At 40.9% G+C, this 22,055-nt stretch overlaps 1 protein-coding gene across 5 annotated transcripts in view; it reads right to left on the bottom strand.

Annotated features, from left to right (window-relative positions):
* Positions 1 to 22,055, bottom strand: part of XKR4 (XK related 4) — a 475,624-nt gene that overhangs the window by 13,852 nt on the left and 439,717 nt on the right. For 3 of the 5 annotated variants that reach the window (XM_074319280.2, XM_074319279.2, XM_074319276.2), the window contains exon 3: positions 2,114 to 4,282. In XM_074319280.2, coding sequence (XP_074175381.1) covers positions 3,336 to 4,282 — 947 coding nt within the window. In that variant the 3' untranslated portion in view covers positions 2,114 to 3,335. Of the gene's footprint in view, positions 1 to 776; positions 4,283 to 22,055 lie in introns of all 5 variants that reach the window. The other 2 variants (XM_074319278.2, XM_074319277.2) reach the window with 1 other exon arrangement.

Raw genomic sequence — 22,055 nt, forward strand, 5'->3', positions numbered from 1 at the left:
TAATCTTAAATATGGTTTCATTTAGAAATGCTAATTAGAAAGTGAAAAAAAATCATTTTTTTTTTAAAGAAAATTTCATGGTCCTACACAAAGTGAGTACTAAGTGCAGACTCCTTCTCTTAAAGGAATCCGATAAACTCATGCGCAGCATGTTGGAGCCCACAGAGAAAAACGATTCAGCATTTCCAGTTTGCATGCTAACCACAGCTTCTTCTTTTTGGAATCCCCAGTTACTCTCTATGGAGGATTTAAAGGCAGATTGAAAACAAAATCTTAGGAAGAACTAAAATATAAATACAAAAATCAAACTTTGTTTCTTTGTACATTGACGATGTTTCTTTAAATCCTAATACTTTAAACTCTCTGTTATCTGCGTACCTAGAAACTAATAATTTGTTATCACAACGCAGTCTAATGGCAGTGCAGTACATGCTAAATCACGAAAGCAAGATCAAGTCATGATTTACCTTGGAAGTAATTTTTGTTGTTGTTCTTATAATCTTGAGAAAATTTGTAATTGATTACATGTTGGAGATGTCATTTTCTTAACAAGATTTTTTGACTAATTAAAACATCATAATCTTTGAGTATGTTGGATAACAGAGTATTTACAGTATTTGGGAAATCATTAAAAAATTAAAACTTTTTACACCCTCCTGACTGCATTCTCACCTCCAAGACAAAATACAGTACATTATTTTTTATTCACATAGCACTCGTTTTAACTCTTAACATGTTAAATGAAGGATCAAATTGAGAAATAATTTAGGACTTACATGATTGAAGAGTGACAGGGCCTGTTGCATTTGTGTTGATTGACACTATTACACTGTTAGCTGTTATTTGCTCATGGAATCAAAGGTATAGTTCAACTGAGCAACTCAATTTCCAAAGATCATCAGTTACAAATTGTCTCAGAGATAATGAAGCTAATAACTCATGGTTATGCACAAAAGTGAAAAATTTGGCAGTACAATCATTTTTTCCTTCTACAATGGGGGTAGAATGTTTTCACCAATTGCTGACAAGAAGAGTGTCTTCCTGGACCTTTACTGGTGACTAGGTACTCTTTTCACATCCGAACAAAAGATTATTATATTTTAGTGAAAATCTTGCTTGGAGGATCAAATCATGGCGTACTAGGAAAGCATGTCTACCGATAAAAATCATCTATGTTTTAAACATCAATTTGGGGCTTTGTATCAAAAGCAGTCCTAGGTTGAGTGCTCTGTCATTTCCTGTGGATGTCATCATGGGGACAGCAGTCTCTGTATGACACACCCAGTAGAGGTGGTGGCTATAGAACTTGACTATTTTAAGTGAACCGGACAGTCCCAATAACTGAATAATTAAGTTTAACTGACTCCTTTCCTTCTTCTTTTTTTTTTTTTTTTTTGGTGACTTGACTAATATTTAATATATCAGTTGGGTTAATATAAAAACAGGGAAGGAAATTTAAGACATCTTCCACTGCGGTCAGATTTGTCATAATGGATGGATGAAAGTAATCATTTACATCTTTGATTTCCTGGGAAACAATGGCCAGTCTTGACAAGCCCTTTCTAGTTAAGCTGATTCTCTCATCACCTGATGTTTTGATAGCACCCCTGGCCAGGTTCCTGGGGGCACCGACATTGCAAAGTGGGGTGATCTTGCAAGAGACAAGTGTTCTCAATCTGCTGAGGCAGGCTGACAGAATTTGTGGACCAGTTTCTGACATCCCAAGTATTTATGATTCTTAAAGTATTTTAAACAATTCCAGGTCTATAAAAAAGTGATGATGTCTATATGTATACCCTATATTTTTTATTACAAAAATATTGAAATAATCCATGAGTTATTCCACTCTGCACCAACTATAAAAAAATACTATCAAAGTTTGACCGGCACTTTTAATACAACAAAAAGCACCATGACCGAGGACACTGGGAACAGAAAGAGGGGAACGTTTACTTGCTTGTACGGAGGTATTTAAAACCAGAAGCTTATTGTAAGAGTGCACTTTACAAATGATTCAAATACAAATCTTAGCTGGATCTAGTGATAAGCCCTCACTCAGTTTAGAAGGGTTTTTCTCATAGCATATTCACTGCATTTGTCTGCTCATACTTACTAAGAAGTGTCCCAAAGCCTCTAAAAGCCTTTGACCTTGAATTGGCGGTGATGGGGGAATCTGTACACAGTGGAGAACTTGATTGTTCATTCTACCTTCTGCTTTTGTGGGGCTCACGCCATTCATTCTCAGTTAGTTGTTCAGGGCTTCCATGTCAATCCGGTGGTTGGACGATGTTTGGCATTAGAAATATGGGGCATGGCATGTTCTGGAAATGCGCCTGCCTGCGATCACAGAGCCACCATACATTCCGCGACCTGAATGCATCCAGTTACAGGCTGATTCTCTCCTGCTGCTCTGCTTTTACGTTCCAATGTGAGCTGCACAGCCGGGAAATCAGATGCTCATTTTGCCTTTCTCCCCCATTTCCTCTTTCTGTATTTATTAAATTTTTGCAATTGAATACTGAATCATGATTACCATTTAATTTACATCACTAAGTTATGGAGCTCCTTGGTCTTGCCAAAAGCTATACACGTGCTGCATAGGATTTCTGTCATAAAAGATATTCTCAACTGAAAATTTTAAATAAAAAAACCAATCCTGAAATGTGTTGAAAACAAACCATTTCATCAATTCTAATACACATGTAAACACACTTGAGTTTGCTGTCCACTGGATAGGCTTTTCACTCATGGTATGGGTTTCCAAATGAGAATGGTTTGTGAGTTTTTTCTAAGCAGTACTGTTTGTTTTTCTGGAGTCTTGAAGGATATATTGCCTCTCTCTTTGTTTTTATATTCTTGTGGGAATTAGCACTTTGCATCAAGAAAAAATCACCTAAGCTATTTTTACAGAAGACTGGTGTTGTGTGTGTTAGTGTATGTGTACGTGTGTGGGTATGTGTATGACTGGATATATTTTAATGCAAAGATCAGTTAATTCCATCAAAACCCTATTGATCAGAGGCAACATTTTCCATAATCATAGTACCCTCTGGTGCAGTCACTGAAAGACAATGCAGGAGGAGTTGGTAGCAACCAGGAGTCTACTCAGCTGCCATGTTCCCTTCAGGTGGAGCAGGGGACTCTCGGGGCTGCTGTTTTGAAAGGAGACCAGCAGCAGACAGTCAGCTGATGGGGGGTCAGACAATAATCATGACAATGCGCAGACTAAGAGCATGACAGTTCGTTGCCCTACTCTAGGATGAAGTTTCATTATTGCCACAGCCCTGTTGTCACCCCTACATCTGGAGGTTGTGGCTCCTCCAATTCCTTTTGTTTTATAAAGTGGTTTCATACTCCAATCGCTCCTGAATAAGAGCATCGTCCTTGTACTGTAGCCTTGGAGGAGATGGGGAACATTCAAAGGCTAAAATGGCCTTTCGGAGACTTCGGTCTAAAACATGTCTCTCCCATGCTGGGTACCTATTCCTGAACAGGTCAATTTTAATGACAGATTCTTCAATCCGTGGTGGGCGAGATGACGGGGTGGATGGGGCTGTGGGCCTCACCTGAAAGACAGGTACGCACCCATCCCTCTCTGCAAATTTCTGGTCACGGTCACTGACAACACTGCGGTTGTTGGAGATGGACCGTAGAGTGCTTGTGGCCACTTCTGGAGGCAGAGTGAAGGCAGCGACTGGGTCCTCACAAGCACAACTTGGTGACTGCCCGAATCTGGGTCCATTGGGGTGAAAGAAGGCATAATACATTAGCATAAAAACAACGCCAGTTAAAAAGCTGCTGAACACCACACACAGCGCTGGGATGGCAAACGCATCTGCAATCTGCGGAGCCTTATAGAGGTACCAGAGGGCACTCAGGGCTGTATTTTCCAAAAGGATCACAAAATAGTAAATGAAGAGCCTGCAGCGTGTCCTGCCTTCTTTGACATTGAACCAGCTGAAGATGTAAATGATACCCACCACCATGTCGAAGACGATCTCTTCCCATTTAGTGATACAGAATTCTGTCTCACAGTGGACAATCCAGAAGGTCATGATGCACCAGTGAAGGACGATGAAGATCCCAAAGTAGAGCTGGAAAACTGAGGCAAAGAGGGCAAAGGTGATGACCCTGGCAGCGATGGTGAAGAAGTGCCAGCAGAACTGGATGACAACAGCCATGTAACTGATGGGCTTTTTGTCATCTCGAGAGTCCCGGAGGGCCTTCTGGTAAGAGGCCAAGGCCCAGGCCAAAGACACGAGGGAGGCTGCTGCTGTGAAACCTACAAGGCAAATAGGAAGACCTTCTGTCAAAAGTGAGACACACTATTGCCTCCTGGAAATAACTGAAGTGGACCTGGGGGCTTGAGATGGGCTAGCTTTGACCTCAGCAAAGCTTGTAATTTCTTTGGTTTTTAGCTGGACTAAACACTCAGATGATGCTCCTACTATCTGCCCTCTATGGGGCCCGACCATACGGAGAAGTCATGAAGCCAATGGGAATGCTATTTAACACCATCATGGGGTGTGGGGTCTAGAAATGGGGTGGAGTTTAACTTTCAGTGTAGTTGGTGGAAATAGACTAAGGAGGTCCTTTGTGCAGTGAAAATATAACACTGCATTGGAGTTTGACAGAACTGGGTTAGTGTTTCAACTTTGCCACTAATCTAACACTGGCATGGCACTTTGGACAGTCATTTAAACTGGTGTCCTCATTTATAAAGTAGATGATCTCCAAGGTTCCCTGTCAGCTTTGAGATTCTGTGGTAGAAAGGGATAAATAAGCCCAGGAAACTTGAGGGGCTAGCTGGTTTACTTTTCTGCTTCTAAAGAATGAATGTAGTTCATTCAGCAAAGAAAGTTGACTGTTTCTTAAAAATAAGAAAATGGTCCATACAACTGTCTGGGCAGTGTTTATTGTGATACCTGGTACACAGCTTGTCCTAATATAATCCGATACTCTTCCTACAGCTTTTGTATGTTCCTTACTGCCTTTTCCTTAGAAGATTGTACAGAAATCATTTCTCAACCACTGCTCTTATCATTTTATGAGTCTCATTTGGTTAGTATTCCATCTCAGAGTATGTTTCCAAAAGGTACAAATTATTTTTATTGCTTCCCTCCACTCCTGCTCCACTTACTGTGTCTGAGACATCACCTCAATGGTCCAGACATGGACAGGGCTCACTAAAAACACACTGGCCTCTTTTAGAAGAGAACATTTTTTTAGGGAGGCCCACTTTGTCACTGAAAAGTTTGCATAGTTGTACCAAGACTTACCAAGACTAAGAATTTTTTTTTGTGTTTTCAAGTTTTGCTGGCTTTACTTCACCAGATTCTATTGAATCATACAGGCCGCAGTCTTGCCCCCACCCCATGAAAATAATAGAAGGGATTTCTAAGAATCTATGATGGAATTCACACTTTGCTTTTTATATTTTGATATAGAAAAGCTCTTGTCTATGGTCCTTGAGAAACGAATTTTAAAAAATGACTCTTGTGGGAGAGAGCCATACTAACTGATAGAAAAAAACTTCAACCTCAATAATCATTTCTTACACATTCTCCTTGACTAAGATGAATTCCAAAAAGCAATTATTGATAAGGAAAATATTTTCCAAAGGTCACTTCTCACATCTACTCCCAGTAAAATGCCAGCATCTTACACTGGACCTTCAGTTTTCTTTCTGGCTAGAACAAAAATCTTTTATTACCATAACTCTCAGGCAATTATGGCAATTAGAGACCACTACACAAAGGAGTTTACATTAATATAATTTCTATGCGGTGGAACACCTACATCAATTACAAAGCAAATTCAGGAGTGAAAAGAGACGGAAGGAGGAAATGTTTCAAACAGAAAAAAGAAGGTGAGTGGATGGGAAATAAAAGGTGATGGAATTATGACTATGCGAACGATATACTTACTATCAGTTTAGGCTATAAGGACAAAAGGTTGTGACATTTTAATTTCAAAACCTTTGTGTGGCACAGAAGCTGCTTATGAGCTCACTCCTTAACTGTACCATTAGCAATGGTGCGGATTGCTTCCTGAATAAGGTTGTGTTCTCCTTATATGTTTAAGCTGTGCACCCATTCCATTGCTGGTTTTCCACTGGCATGCCCCTCCTTTTTTCACATGCCAGCATACTTTAGGGCAGCGTTTAAGCACAGCTCCACCTTCAGGAAGATGACTGCATTGTTGGTCAAGCCCCAGCAAACCGAAGAAAGAGGGAGTGGACTCGGGCTCAAGGTAGTCATATCAGGGTACCAGTTTGCACAAGAAAATGTTATTAAAGGCGGTTTTTGAAAGCAGTAAAAAAGAGTAAAACAATTTTATGTACACAGCATCATACAATTATCTGTTGTCAGATTTGAAAGAATTGGAAAATTAGCTTAGTCCAAAATTCCCCTGTAATTTTCATCCATTTTATTTCATATCTTAAAAAAGTAGTTCACCCTGCATTTAACACTCCAGGAACTTGTTAAGACACTATTCTGGCAGTAGAAAAGTGAAGGTTTCCCATCAGACTTGCTCTGTATATATCTTACAATTTAATAAGTCCATACCAAAAGCAAATTTCATGTCCATCATGAACACTGCCTTTATGAATTTTCTGCTTTAGCAACAATTAGAATTTCCCTTGCTCATTTGATTATGATTTTCTTTTTCTTCTGTTAAGCAATTAGTTTTCATAAGACAAATATATTCCTGAACAGAAAATATGGGGCCATTTTAGAGTTACTCCTCATTACAAATTTATACCTACCATAACATGCTTAGCTCTTTTGCTCTTTACAAAAATAATACGAGTTCAATTGTTTCAAATGCCAAGAAAGAGTCCCTCAGCAAGACATCACATTATTATTGGAGTAGAATTCTCTGGAACTTCTGATGCAACGTGGCACAGGGCTGGAACACAGAACTCTAAAACACTCCTTTAGCTAACAATGCACATTTTAACTTTCAGTTTGAAAATAATTTCAAACTCATAAAAAAATTGCAAGGATAAAAATAGTAAACTGAACACCTATATACTCTCTGCCAGATTGTCATTTGGCCTCGTTTGCTTTATCATTTTGGGTGTTCTCTCTCTCTCTCTCTCTCTCTCTCTCTCTCTCTCTCTCTCTCTCTCTCTTTCTCTCTCTTTCCCCCCTCCCTCTGTCTCTCTCTCTGAACCATTTAAGAGTAAATTGTATAAATTATGGCTGCTATGGTCTGAATGTTAGTGTCCCCCTAAATTCATGTTAAAATCCTACCCCCTAAAGGTGATGGTATTAGTAGGTGGTGCCTTTAGGAGGTGCTTAGGTTTTGAGAGTGAAGCCCTCATGAATGGGATTAGTGACTCATGAAAGAGGCTCCAGAGAGATTCTTAGCTCCTTCCACCTTGTGAGGACATGAGGAAGGTGTTAGTTATGAACCACCATGAAAAGGGTCCTCACCAGAATGTGATCGTGCTGGCACCTTAATCTTGGACTTCCAGCCTCCGGAACTGTGAGAAATGAACTTCTGTTGTTTATAGGCTACCCAGTCTGTGGTATTTTGTTATAGCAGCCCAAACAGACTAAGACAATGGCCCTTTACCCTAAAATACATCAATGTCTATTTCCTATGTGGATACTCTCAGATAACCACAGTAAATTTATCAACTTTAGTCAATTTAACATTGATATAGTATTTTTTTCTAATCTACCATTAAGATTCTAGTTTAACCAATTGACTTTAACAATGTCCATTATAGGATACTTCCCTCTGGTACAGAATTTTGTCTAGAATTAGGTATTGCATTTAATTGTCTTATCAATTTAGTTTTCTTTAATCTGGAATATTTCCACAGACTTTTTCTCTGCCTTTTATGACATTGACATTTTTTGAACAGTACAGTACCTAAAAAAAAAAAAAAAAGTCTTTCTCTTTTTGGGTTTGTCTGTTGTTTCCTCATAGACTTAGCTTACTCACGCCAAGATGGAATACGTAAGTAACACTAAACAATACTTTCCCTCCCCACATCATTAAAATACTAAAATATAAGGATTTCTTCAGTAGTCCCAAGAACTATATAATGAGTCTCCCAGTTCTTTCTTTCAAAATAATGAATAGCCTATCACTCCTGAAAACTTCACTGTAAAATCAAACTACAAAAATACCAACAGAGGACTCAGTGGGATTACATTATTTATTAAAATGTTAAAATAGATAATAGGACCTCAGAACTTACTTAGTGCAACGATCTCATTTTATAGAAAAGAAACTGAGTCTTACTTTGTGGTTAAATGATTTATCTCCCCTTCTTCCCTCTACTTGTCTCTGATGAAAATTGTCGTTCCAAAATTAACCCTTCTGCTTCCTAGAGAAAGGGCCCCCCTTAGCTATCCCCTCTCTCTGTGTATTCCAGCTCTCCTTCTCCAAGAGCTCCTTCCCCAATGATTACAAACCTCCTTTTATCCCAAGAAATGCCCTTCACTGGGTTTAATCTCTTCTCCTTTTTTTCAGACTTGTCTCTTTTTGGTTGTTTCTCCCACTTTTTGTTTCTTGCTTCCCTGATTTTATCTGCTTATCCTTGAGATATCAGCCCTGCTGGTGGTGCTGCCCCGGTCCTCTTCCATACTCAACCTCTGTTGGGTGATGCCACACACTCTCATGCCTTGGACCATTTTCTCCAAATCTCCAACCCCACAGCTGGGTGTCTGACTATTTATCTGAGACCCCACACACCTCCTGTCTATATGTGCTTGATGTACACATTATTCAATACTTGGAATCAATCTGGCTATAGATGACAACCTTTGCTTTTTGGTGGAAAGAAGACAATTGTTCTTCTCATATGCCCCGGGTTGCTGGTATAATATCCTTCTCAGAATGAGAGGGAACATGAGTTTCCAGATAGGCTGTCACAGTTCTAAGAAGATGGTTTTCTGTGCAGCTTGACTGAAATACCGTTTTGCAAATCTGAGTGTTCACAAAATGTGACATTTTGGTGCATTACATCAAAGGCATCCAGAATAAACCACTGTGGCATAAAAATTATTTTGAGCTGAAGGCATTTGAGTTCCCGAAATTCCTTATCTGCCTAAAAGCAGAGCCTCCCAAAAGAACTCAGTTGTCATAAATGCTCTCCCTGGGAGCAACTCCAGTTCTTTGGGAGAAGTCGGTACCATACCCAAACAGACATAGTCTCAAAATGATGACATCTCCTATCTATTTTCCTGAAAATGCTTTATCTTTCCAAAAAGTCACTTGTTTTGCCATAAATGCTCTTATTCCTCTTCTCAGTACTCATTTGTTCTCCCAGAAGCGCCCCTCCCCATCCCCTGTTCAGAGGGTATATAATCCCCAAATTCTAACCACCTCTTTGACTGACGTTTCTTTGTGAACTTCTGTGTGGTACATATGTAATTGCATACATAATTTACATATTTATATACATAATCACATTTGCTTTTTGTCTTGCTAATCTCTTTGTCAGTTTAATTTGAACCTAATAAAGTACATGAAAAGTGTTTTCCTCCCAGAAAACCTTTGTCATTGAATTGTTCCAGTTGTTTTTGCTTTCTCACTGCACTAACGTGCAAACAATTGATCTGACTTTGAATAAAACAATTCAGTGATCATAAAATGTGTATGACAGTTTATTCCATCATTTTGAGCTGATTTTATATATGTATATATTTTCAGATAAGGATTGGTAAAGGATATAACACCCTTGGGAATATTATAATCCAAGAATTTTTATTTTAAAATCTCTAAATTAGGAGGAGGCTACTTCTAGCTTCTCAGATCTGTGAATTTGAATTGTTATAAGTACTGCTGAGTAACTCAGACTAGTTTCCCAGAGGAAGACTAAGATATTTGTCCATTTTGAATAAAGATTTCTTTTTTTTTCTTTTCTTTTTTTTTTAAGAGTAAGTGTTACAAGTTTAATACTAGCTAGTTAGCTAACCAGCATTTCAAAGGGAATGGACAGAAATTGATATCATGTGTGATATCACAAGTGAACAGCAAAGTTTTGATTTCTTCCTTCTTTTCTCTTTGCTTCTTATGGCTGGATATCTTTTCCCCTTATGATGTTTCTCTTCATGTCCTTTTCTTCCTTCTCTCTCTTCTTTACTCCTATAGATGGTCTCTTCTCACCTGCTTTGCCTCCACTCTACTATTCATTCTGTTTTTTTTTCCCTATTCTCTGCTCCCCCCATTGAACATAAAATGGAACTGAATTATTTTTTTTTAAATAGTTGTATTAATGAAATAACGTCTGGTATTGCCCAAATCTAACCTCACAACTGTTCCTAAAACTCAAATAAACTCAAGATAAGAAAGGAAGTTACTTTAAATGTCAGTGGTCTGCTATGCCTACTCTTTTCACTCCTCTGCTCTGAATCATATGGCTGTGCTCCAAATCCAGATTTGCTTTCAAAGCTTCCCACGGCTCCCATCAAAGGACTCATCACCACTAACCTCTGTTTTTCAACACATGTAACTTTCTTTCCTATAACGTTCCTCTAATTTGGATCTAAATGCAATCTTAATAAGAGCTACAGAGAATTCTTTATATTTTATTTAGGGTTATAGAAAGTAGCTTAGAGTATGGTTGATGGGTGCTGTGGGAGGAGATTGTGGGAGAAAGCCTATTATCTCATTTTAAACATTATTTCCTATAACAACAACAACAAAAAATTAGCAAACATTATCGCTTCTTGGAAATAATGGGTAAGGGTTAGTATGGTATATAGGATCCTTCGAAATATTATAATCCAAGAGACTTTTTGATTTGGAATCCTCTAGACTAGGAAGGGTTACTTCTGGCCCCTGAATGTAATTAGTTCTCTCCATGAATATGTTTTCCTATCAAGTACCCCCTTCCTTCAGACCACTTATCCCAGTTAATAATTATGTTTCATTTTGTGCTTCTTTAATTATTGTTTCTTATTAGAGTTGACCTTTAAGCACTAGAGAACAGTAAAGTATTTACCTTACTGTCCTCTAGTGCCTTGCACAGTGTTTGGTGTATATTAAGAACTGGCATTTAGAAAGAAAGAAAGGAAAGAAAAAAGGGAGGAAAGAAAGAAGGAATTTAAATATAGACTCAGAACCACAGAGAGAATGAGATATTCAAAAGATTTGCATAATTCTTCATTGCTCTCCTATTCTACTTCTTTGCAATTTTAGTCTGAACCACAAATGCCCAAACACTGTGAAATAAAATCTGTACTCCTCTTGTGTTGTCTGTGGTCTGGGTGTAAACAAGAATTCCTGGAAATCCCCAGAGAATGCTTTATAGGACTTATAGCCTAATTCCCTAGATGTAGGAGGTTCTGAGAATTGAATCAAGTTCTCCAATTCTTTGAGTCTTCCACAAACAGAATGAGCCCATCTCTTTCCTTCTCTTTAGGGAGGGCATACCCACAGCCCTTCCCCCACAACAGGTCAGCCAAAGGTTACAGCCTCAGGGAAACACCTGGCCAGTGGTTCATGTTTACAATCGAATTGCAGTTGGTGAGAAAGAACCTTCTTTTCTAACTTAAAAATGTATCATTATGTAAAATTTCAAACACATACAAAAGTAGAATAATACAACATAGTACCCTTCATCACAATCCATTACCGGGCTCTTACTGAGTTCTGAAATTCATTACAAGGGAAGCATGACTTTTGGCCAGCAGGCGGATGCCTCTTGATGGAGCCCTGGATCCAGTCCTTCCTCAACCTTCCTGCATCTACCCTTCCCTGAATGCTCCTTTCTCTGCACTGACTGAGACAGAGGAGTTGTGTTGAAAGCTAATTGCAATCATCTTCCCATGCTGGTGGTGATGGACATGTCTCCCCAGGAGGGCAGATCTGCATCCATTGACTGACCATTGTGTCCCAGCATCTGTCACTCTGCCTGTGTATCAATTTCTGAAATTAGTACATTTCTCATCCAGTTGCTGCTGGCATATTGTCTCCCTATCTGACCACTATCTTGATTGCAAACATCTTGACTCCTGTTCCTTTCACCCCATTTCTCTGGTCTGTCTGTAAATTTCAACACTTTTGGAGGAAATTTAAAGTATCTTCTCACCAATAGTTTAGGAACAGATGATGCACTACATAACCCTCCTCAACTATGAAAGCCAGAATATCATATGACCATTTGTAATACATGCAAGCTTTTCATCATAAACCCTCCCTAAAAGCATATCCCCTAAACAAAAAACCAACAAACAAAACACTGAATTTTAGATGACAATATAATATTGGCTTCTTACAGTCAAAAACTTTATGGTTTCCTTAGTGAATTTGAGGCACATAATCACAGACAAAAGAAGGAACAAGCATTTGTTGGGCTCTTGTTTTGTGCACAGTGATGTGCTAGGTACCTACATCCTTTGTCCAATTTAAATTTCTTGATAATACTTTGAGGTAAGTACTGTTCTGCCTTCAGGAAAACGGAGACCCAAAGAGGTTAAATAACTTGCCCAAGTTTATGTAATTTGCAAGGAATGCAGGCATCAGATTACGCAGATTCTACACTCTGTCCAGACAGCTTTGGTTATCTGTATCAACAACCAAGGAGATGAGGCATAGACAAGTGCAACGAGGTCTCGAATCTCTCACAATGTGAACTCATGAGACAATGTCATGGTGGGATATAGATGACCCTGGAATAGGACCGCCCCTTTAGCATCTGATCTCCAAATGTTCAGGCATTTGACCCCAGAAGGGCTCCCATTATACCTACTCCTTTAGTCTCAGAGCAACCATAATTTTTCCCAAGTCAAAGGATCCTATTTTGGATTCTTTTCACAAAATGAATCAGAAGTAAAACACCTGGGAGGAAAACCATGCTTTTCTCTTCTTAACGTTTTCTGAACTAAAACAACCCTCCTAGTTTTCTTGGATATTTACCTGAAGAAAAGTGTTGCTCAATTTGAATTGATTATATGATCTAAGAGTAACAGGTCATAAAATAAATATGCAGAACCAGAATGGTTTTCCTTTTCTTTAGCATGTTTAGAGCTTGTCTCTTAGTTACAGATATAAAAGCAGTGGATCCACTTGGCTGGACTCATATCAAATACACCTAGTTCAAAGAATGTCATAATTGAAAAAAATGTAAAGCCCTCTATTCTCTCATCTGTGTTGAGTGCGGTGAAGGTAAGATAAGTCAGACAAGCTCCACTGGGTCTAAGATGTTCTGACTCTTCTTGCATTGAATCCATTTTATCTCTGTTTTAAGCTTGTAATAGTTCTGACTAAAAATATTTATATACTTTAATATGTTTAGTTTTGGTAGAGATACACATTCTTTTTTGTAAGCCATTCAGAGGATTTCAACTTCTTTGCAAGGCAAATTGTAAGGCTGCTAAGGTGTCGATAAGAGAAACACAGAATTGAAATTAAAAAGTGTTTTAATATGAACATAGTTGAAGAATATTGTTGGGAGAGGCAAAGTGTCACCCTTCCTTCTTAATGAATGTGGAAAGTTATTTCCTTCTGATTGGAAAAAAAATTTCAGGTGATCTCAAATAACTCCATCCCATTTCTTAATTCTTAGTTTTATTATTTTTAGATCTTTATTAAAACTTCCCAAGAAGACAAACATTTTGTGTGTGGGACTATTAAAATATCTAATGCTTTCTTTAGAAAAAAATTCTTCATATAGGAGAAGACAAACAGTCACTCTTTTTTGTAAACTATTACAAATTACATAGGTTTATATTGAAAATAAAAGATGATAGAGATGACTACTCAAAAGACATAAAATAAGTAACCTGAGATGCTCAATAGAATAAAACTTTCCTTTAAAATAAATGTATTTTCTATACTTTTTTTTTTTTTCCCCCAATCACAGCATTTTGTTTTAAAGTTTTTCTTCTTTGGATGGTAGGGGGTGTAGTGGGCCAAAATGAAGAGAAATAAATAGGGAAACAGGAATAGAGACAGGCAGACAGAAGCTGTGTCCTTTTCTTGCTTGTCAAAGAGGGACATGGCTGGACAACGGCAAGATTAAAATAATAATTTTAAAGATCCCAACATGTATCAACCATTGCTGTAAGAGTGATTTTTTTTCACATTTATCAGCTCATTTATTTCTCACAGCATCATTTCTTTAATGTAAGTATTTTGCCCATTTTACAGATGAGGAAACTGAAGCTTAGAAAGGTGAAATAATTTTAGCCAGGAGGTAGCAAACTTTTTTTGTAAGGGGCCCGATAGTAAATCGTTTGGACTTTCTGGGCCATACGGTCTCTGTCGCAAGCATTCAGCTTTGCTGTTGTAGCAAGAAAGCAGACATAGACAATGCTTAAATAGGTGAAAAAAGGCAGGGGGCTGAATTGGACCCACAGGCCTTAGTTTCCTGACCCCTCAGCTAACCTGTGGTCACATTTTTAACAAGCAGGATTTATACCCACATTTTTCTGACTTAAGTCCTTATACTTTTCCCTAAACTCATTGAAGCATTTTGGGCCAATCATGAAACCTAGTAACTTTGGGAACACTTTGTTAGGTAGTTGTACTGTGATGGTAGTCTGAATTAAAGCCAGAGGCCCTGTGATCTACCAACCAAACGAACAAACAAAACTACAGGAAACCTCTTGGTGTCAGTGTATCTTACACACAGGATGGAGTTTGGGCAGGAAGAAACCTCTTAAAGATTGTCTCTTTGCACCTAAGTTTCCTAATGTGGAACACAAATGCCACACCTCAAAAACTTCTTGATCATTTCAAGGAAAGCAGGTAGGTATTTGCAAAGTGAAGGGCAAGACGGCCCACTGACTCAGGCTGGTCTCCTGCACTTTGTACTGTTCCTGCCTGTGGAAAGGCCAACTCCTGCACCTGGCTTGGCCCCCAAACACACCAGCAGAAGCGTGTAAGACAGAATTTTTAGTTGTTTCTCCGTCCTTATGTTCCCAAGTTGCCTTTGTAGTCTGCCATGCATGTGAATTCAATGGCCCACATGCCACAAATCACCAGCTAGGGTCACCAGCATTGATAGTTACCGGCCTATTTACAGGGTCTGTAATTCAGGGCATCCATGGGAGAGTGACAGAATCTGGGTTAGCAAGGTTTATAATCAAGTATTAACTCTAATGAGAACTACTATCTAGTCACACACATTCAGAGTTATTCATGCTTAGAGGACTTGGATGGGGTCCCAGAAGATGGGAAATGGTGACCAAATGTGACCTGGGGAAATAAAACTAAAGAGAGTGAGGCATACTTGGGGTGGCAGGTATAGGGTGGGTGGCATGGGGTGGAGCCAGAGCCAAGGTTCTGTTGGACGGTCGGCGCTGGCATGAGATGTACATGATGACACGAACTGGCATAAATATTTGTGCTTACAGACATCGACAGCCAAAGCTCCTTTCTAGTAGGACAGTCTGTTGAAATGCGACTCTACCTACCTTGAGAGAGAAAGACAGAAAGAATGGCCATGATGGTGAGACAGGTTAGTTAGCATGTTGCTAGGTAGACAGGGGGGTCCCTGGTGGAATAAACAAAAAAGCAGCCATATCCTGAAACTCCATGTCCTGGAATGTCTCCTTCACTCCAGGACAGAGACATGGGAATATGCCTTAAGGTTAATAGATAATCTCAAATCCCTTCTGGCCAGACAAAGGAGCAGATCTGATAGATAGGAATGGGCTGGTTCATTAATCCCTTCAGGATGAGCAAACAGGAAAAAACCTAATAGATGAATTCTATGAGAAGGCTCCAGTCCCCGTCCCCAAGCAGGCAGGGGAAGTATAAAAGTAAAAGCCTTTTGCCTTAGCCAGTGGGTATCTCCATTCATGATCCTCCCACTCTGGAGCTGCAATCTCTTCTCCTCCAATAAACTATCCTCTTTTTGAAACTTCTTGCCTCTCCCTGATCTGTGTGTCCATTTTTGGCTTCACGAGACACGATCCCGGCCCACACTCAGAAACTGCTGGCAGATCCAACATCATCTACCTCAATGGGAGCATTTCAAAAGGAGAGACCATGGAGGGAACACGTGGCCACGCCCATTTGTGGAGATGTGTGGTTGGTGCTATCTTCCAATGACAAAGGTTTTGCGCATCTCGAAGACCCAAACTCAGGTCCTCCCCTCCTTCCCTTCTTCCCTCTGTCCCTCCGCCAATTCTTCCCTCTCGCAAACATTTACCGAACACCTATTAAGTGTCAGGCACTGAGGACACGAAGGCAGTTCCCTAGAGGAACTGAAAGGTGGTGTAAGAAACAGATATGCATTGGCAGTACACAGACTTACAACCTGGTGAGTGAGTGTAGAGAAGAGAAACAGCTTTTGCACCGAGTTTCTGTCTAGGAGGGGAAGGCAACCCAGGAAGAGATGGCAAATGCCAAAGCATGTGGGTGTGGCAGAGGCCAGAGTGAGGTGTTCGAGGAGGAGCAGAGAGCCGGCCAGAGGACCATGGACACAATGTACCAGACACAGGACTTGGACGTGGGCCTCATCCTGCAGGCAATGGCACCTACAGTAGCCTCGGGGTAAGGTGTGTGAACCCTGAGGTGGCAGGATGACCAGAAGGGGGAAAGGTCCAGGCAGAGGTGGGAGGCTTTGCAATACATCCAAGGGGGATAGCAGTGAGGTGGGTGGGTGAGGGGGCTTCATAGTAGGGGGTGACTCTGAGCAAGTCATTTGATTTTACCTAGTCTTCATAGGTTTGAGTGAGAATTAATGAAATAGTGTCCATTAAAGTATTTTGTGAGCAGAAAACTTTCCATATAAATATCAGTCATTCCAAATCCTAACTTTCATCTTAATATTGCCCCCTTCTATCCCTTAGCAGCTCTTTCATGCCTAGACTTAAAGGAAGTTTTTTTTTTTTACTATATTTTTTTATTAATTTCAGGTGTACAAAACAATGTAATAGTTAGACATTTATACCCTCACAAAGTGATATTGATACAGGTTAGCTAGCATGTCCCTAGGTAGACAGGGAGGTCCCTGGTGGAATAAACAAAGACAGCCATATCCTAAAACTTCAGGTTTTGAAATCACTCCTTCGCTCCAGGACATAATGTAACAAGGCCTTGAGGTTAATCATAAAATTCATTTTGGCCTGACAAACGGAGCTGATCTGATAGATAAGAGTGGGTTACTTTGCTAATTCCTTTAGGATGGGCAAGCAGAACAAACCTGGTAGATGAATTTCATTAGAAGGTGCCAGTTCCCTTCTTCAAACAGTTCCCTTCTCTAAACAGCTCCCCTTCCCCAAACAGACAAAGGGAAGGTATAAAACTAAGAGCTTTTGCCTCAGTCATGGGGCACACCCCATTCGGGACTCCCTCCCGCTCGGGACCCCCTCCCACAACCTCTTCTCCTGCCTCTAATAAACTATCCTCTGTCGTGCGGGAGACCCTGCTCGCTGCGCCATTTGTCGGGCGCGGAGGCCTTCTCGCCGCGCCATCTTTCAGGTGGGGCGGCCTGCGGGGTCTCTGCTCCCGCTCCCCACACAAGAACGCAGGATATGGTGAGGCCAAAAAGGAACACCCACGGAGCCATAGGTAGGGGAGTCATACCACTATGGTCTCACTGGAGGCTGGGCCCACCGGACGCCGACCTGCCGTCCGCCTTTCCGCCAACCGACCAACCGACGACTCTCCTCCACTCTCTCGACTCTGTTCCTCTCTCTCGGCCCTCCTCTTCCGCTCTCCTCGGCTCTGCTCGGCTCCTCCCCTCTCCTCCGTAGCCGCAGCAGTTATACCAGCGGCCAATTGGCTAACCGGCCACAGCCGATGGCCAATCAGCCACAGCCGACGGCCATTCACCACCCGAGCCAGCACCCTTCCACGTGAGGCCGAGAGCCTGTAAACTACTCTCTGGGACTCTGTCCCCACAACTCTTTTTGAAACTTTTTGCCTCCCCCTGGTCCATGTTTCCATTCTTCGGCTTCATGAGACAAGATCACGGCCCACACTCAGAAACTGCCAGCAGATCCAACATCACCTGCATCAATATCCCCCCCACCCCCAATCTACTACCCCTCTGACATCATATATTGCTGTTACAGAAAGGAGTTTTAACTGGAGGAAGTTGGCTTAAACTGAATAAAAGGGCTGAGAAAGAACAGAATAAGTACAGAGTAAAGAATATTTTATTCTCTGTGCAGAAATTAAAGAAATTCTTTTAACAGGATACTATTTCTAAAAATAACCTTGAAGTGGGAGGAAAAAATAGTTGGCATTATTTGTGTAGGTGGACTATGTACTTCATTTTATTTCAATTAAAGTCCAATAAAATAGAAACCACTCAATTGGAAAGAAGGAGAAGATGTGGGAGAAATGTTTTCAGGGTTTGCAGTAAAGTATGAGGCAGGTACAGATTTCGGTGGCCTGATCTTTGGAAAGCCCATGTGACAGCTACAGTGTTGGTCCACAGGATTTTCCTATTTGTATACAACAAAGGAGGGTTCCTGAAGGAGGGCGTGGCTTGGCTTAGAGCACAGGTGACCTTGAACCCCAGAGGTGACCTCGAACCCCAGATGAGTGCCCCCTAAGGCTGGTAAAATGGTAGTGGTGATAGGAAGGGTGCAGGGGAAAGGGGGCTAGCTGGAGGAACAGTGAGGGAGATGGAATGGCTGCCCTCAAACTATGTTGAAGTTCTTGGGAAGGGCAACAGACACTTCATTTATCTGCTTTTGATTGCTTATGTTTCCTGGCTTCATTTCTTAAACAATTTCTGGCAGCAGTGGATGTCCTTTAAAAAGATCTTCCTTTTTACAGAATGTAGCTTTCTCTAAGGATTTCGAATGTTTAATTTGTCTCCCTGGCCTGCTGGGTTCAAGGAGACCAGAAAGAGGCCGATTTTGGGGGTGGGGGTTAAAACCCTCAGTTTCTGCCCCATTTTCCAGTGTCTTGACCTTTGGGTTGCCTCATTTTTACTCTGTCAATAAAAAGAATGTAGCTGGCTGCTGGGACTATTTAATAACGCAACAATAAATTGTGCTTTCAAGCCTAGCAATGCCTTTCTAGGTGATTTACAAAAAAATGACTCAGTACCTCAAGGACATGGATTTGTAGCATTATCTGTTCTCACAGTTGGATTGGCTCAGAGAAAGCTTACCCTGCCAGGACCCAGAAGGGTTCACAAATGGCCCAAAGCTAGGGAGCCCAGGTTCAGCCTTCTCAGCCACCCTTCCCCTCACTCTGTCTTCCCCCTGCTGGGACCTGGAGTCTCTTCTCCTTCCTTCTTGGGGAATGGGGGTGGGGGGTGTCCACACTGCTGACTCTGTGAGACACTCAATGCTTTTCAGAAAGGAGAGATGAGTGTTTCTAGGAGAAGAAAGGCTATGAGAACACCTGATAATCTGATGGATATTGCTTCAGAGAGGAGATAACTAGCTGCTCTTTTCAGGCAGCAACAGCAGCAGGTTCCGAGCTGACACTGCCCAGGATTCAGCATCAGAAGGGGTGGGGGCGAGGGTGGCTTAGCATGGGGCACTGCGGGGCTTTTGGCAATTTGACTCCTTTGAATTCCCACCTGCCCCTCTCCTCACCTCCCCTAGATTAGGACCGCTTCAGGCACAGACTCTTACCTGGACTTCTGGTCTCCATCTCCCTGCTCCCATTGCTTTTTAACTTTGTGGTTAACTTGACCTGGCTGCAGTGGACTTCTGATTAAATTTCTCCCCAGCTAATAACCCTTCATGGGCTTCCTATTGCTCTGTAGGATAAATGAGGTACCAAGCTCTTCCACAACTGGCCCTGTTCACACCCTCCAATTCTCCCTCACTTTCTGCATCAGCCTCAGAGCCCTTCCTCTGTCTTGCTGGGACTCTGTGTCCCCTGCCTCCAGCCTACCTGGTGGACTCCATGCATTGGAGTCCCCAGTTCACAGGCTCCTGGCTCCAGGTGGTGCCTGGTTACTCCCCACCACCTCCTGAGGCTACAGCCCTCTGTACTGCCTTCTGGTAGCATGTATCACCGCTGGTAATTGGCCAGTGCCCAGCCTCCCTACCTCCCGCCCTCACAATGTAAGACTCAAAGGGAAGACCCATTCAGTTGGTGGCGTGGGTGCTTCAGTTTCAACATGTAAGAAGGCTCAACTTTTAACTCCCAGGACTGAGGCTAAGAGTATGAGAAGGTGGCTATGAATGTGCTTTGTAAACTGTGAAGAGTTTTACACCTATTAGGTGCTGTCTCCATTATCCAAAAAATCAAAACCAAAGAAAAGAAACTCACAGTCTGGATTACTGAGGACCGTTGTGAAATTTCTTTTAATAAATATCTGGGTGTGAGAGATGCCTTCCTTTCTGAAAGGATATTCTATCAGACCTGTTAAGGGTCCTTCTGTTCTAGAAGTCCTAAATGACAAAATGTCTGGAACTTTGGGGGTCCTCAAACACTTGTGAGTGATAACCAGCTCCCAGGTCCTCTGTCCATGAAAACTGAGACAAATTCAACCAACCTTTTCTAGTGTAACCTTCTTTTTTAAATAAACAAGCCCTTCATCAGCTCAGATCAACTAGTTCTATCTGTACCATATTTGATTATGGCAAGGTTCCTCACCACACCTACTCCTAAGAATAGAGGGAGCCGCCTTTAGCTGAACTGTTATATTTTTGAGGTTCTTTCTTAGTTATTACATATTTGAACCACAAAATTCTGTTTGGGAAGACACATTTACGTGAAATGACCTACATCACTGCTAATTTGGCATGATTATAGAGATTTACTAAAAAGTCAGTCAAAAAATTCAATTTAGGAATTATTCCTGCAATTCTGAGTTCACAATTAAGTTTTGGCTCTGACAGAGTTCAGGACATGCTACTCCCAAATACAACACCGTGGCACATCGAATATTTCTGAAAGAATTTGAAAAGCATCAGGTACAGAAAGGATTTTCTCACCAGCCCCTGCAGCAGGTCATAAGGCCCTCATGTGAGAGGTGCCTTCCCTATACCTGGAGGAGAAAGGAGCTTCCTTATCTCCAAGGAGGGAGGGACTCAGAGAAGAATCTGAATGAACAGGCCTCGCTAAGTTTCCACAGTTTACTACACTGAGCTCCTATCCCTTTTGTCTTATCACTTTTCCCCACAACTTTCCCATCTGCATCAAACCTAGCACAAAAATGCTCAGGTTTATTTGCTTCTTCGGGTCTTCATTTCCTTATGATGGCTCATGTGTCATGTAAAATTTACATATATAAATTTGTATGCTTTCCTTTTGTTAATCTGTCTATTGTTACAGGGGCTCTAGCCAAGAATTTAGAAGGATAAAAGGAAAAGTTATTTTTCCTCTCCGACAGCCTTTATAAATCAGCTTTTTAAAGCAATGTAGTAAGTGGTTATGAAAATAACAGCAAGTGAGAACCTGTTTCAGGTGACATGGTCTCTGCAGTGTCTTAAACAATGCAGGAAAAGGGGAGAGACAGTGCTCTTGAAATTGTCCAAATGACTAAAAAATGGAACACAGGAAAAAGATTAAATTTCTCATCTGTATATTATTTGCTATATATATGTGACTAAATTGAGTTAAATAGTATGAATAGACATTCAGCTATTTGATCTGCATCCCACAAAATTTATATATGAAGGTTGGCTTCAAAACTATTTTATACCCCCTTCTTTTGTTGAAAAACTGGAAGGTTGCTTTATGTTAAGCATCATCTCAAAAATCAGGTAAATACATGTATCCCCACTTTAAACCGGTATGTAGCCTGAATTTGGAACACGTTTAGAGACCCCGATAAATAAGCAGTAATCATCCCTTCACAATCACTTTTCACACTCACGTGCTTCTTTTTCTATTCCTTCACACTCACTTGATCAATTCCACAAACACTTACTGGGCGCCTTCCCCACCTACCTTGGGTCTGCCATGGGGCTCTGCTGGGGACGCTCAGGGAGACCCTAGTCCTCCTCCTCTCTTGAACCTTTTGGTTTTTTGACCTGCATCTGCTACATCACATTCCTCTGCTAACTGCTCTGTAATATTTGCTTGAGTCATGCCTTTGGCAAAACCTACTCTGCCCTCTGCCCATTGTTGGCCAGAAGCTCCTATTCTGTGCTCCCTTACCACCTCTTATACATCTTGATTTTAATTTTTGAGCTATTTGTTAGCTTTTCTCT

Source organism: Rhinolophus sinicus, chromosome 7 (assembly GCF_057876585.1).
Source record: "Rhinolophus sinicus isolate RSI-liver-muscle chromosome 7, RSI-T2T, whole genome shotgun sequence".
Classification (NCBI taxonomy): Eukaryota; Metazoa; Chordata; class Mammalia; order Chiroptera; family Rhinolophidae; genus Rhinolophus; species Rhinolophus sinicus.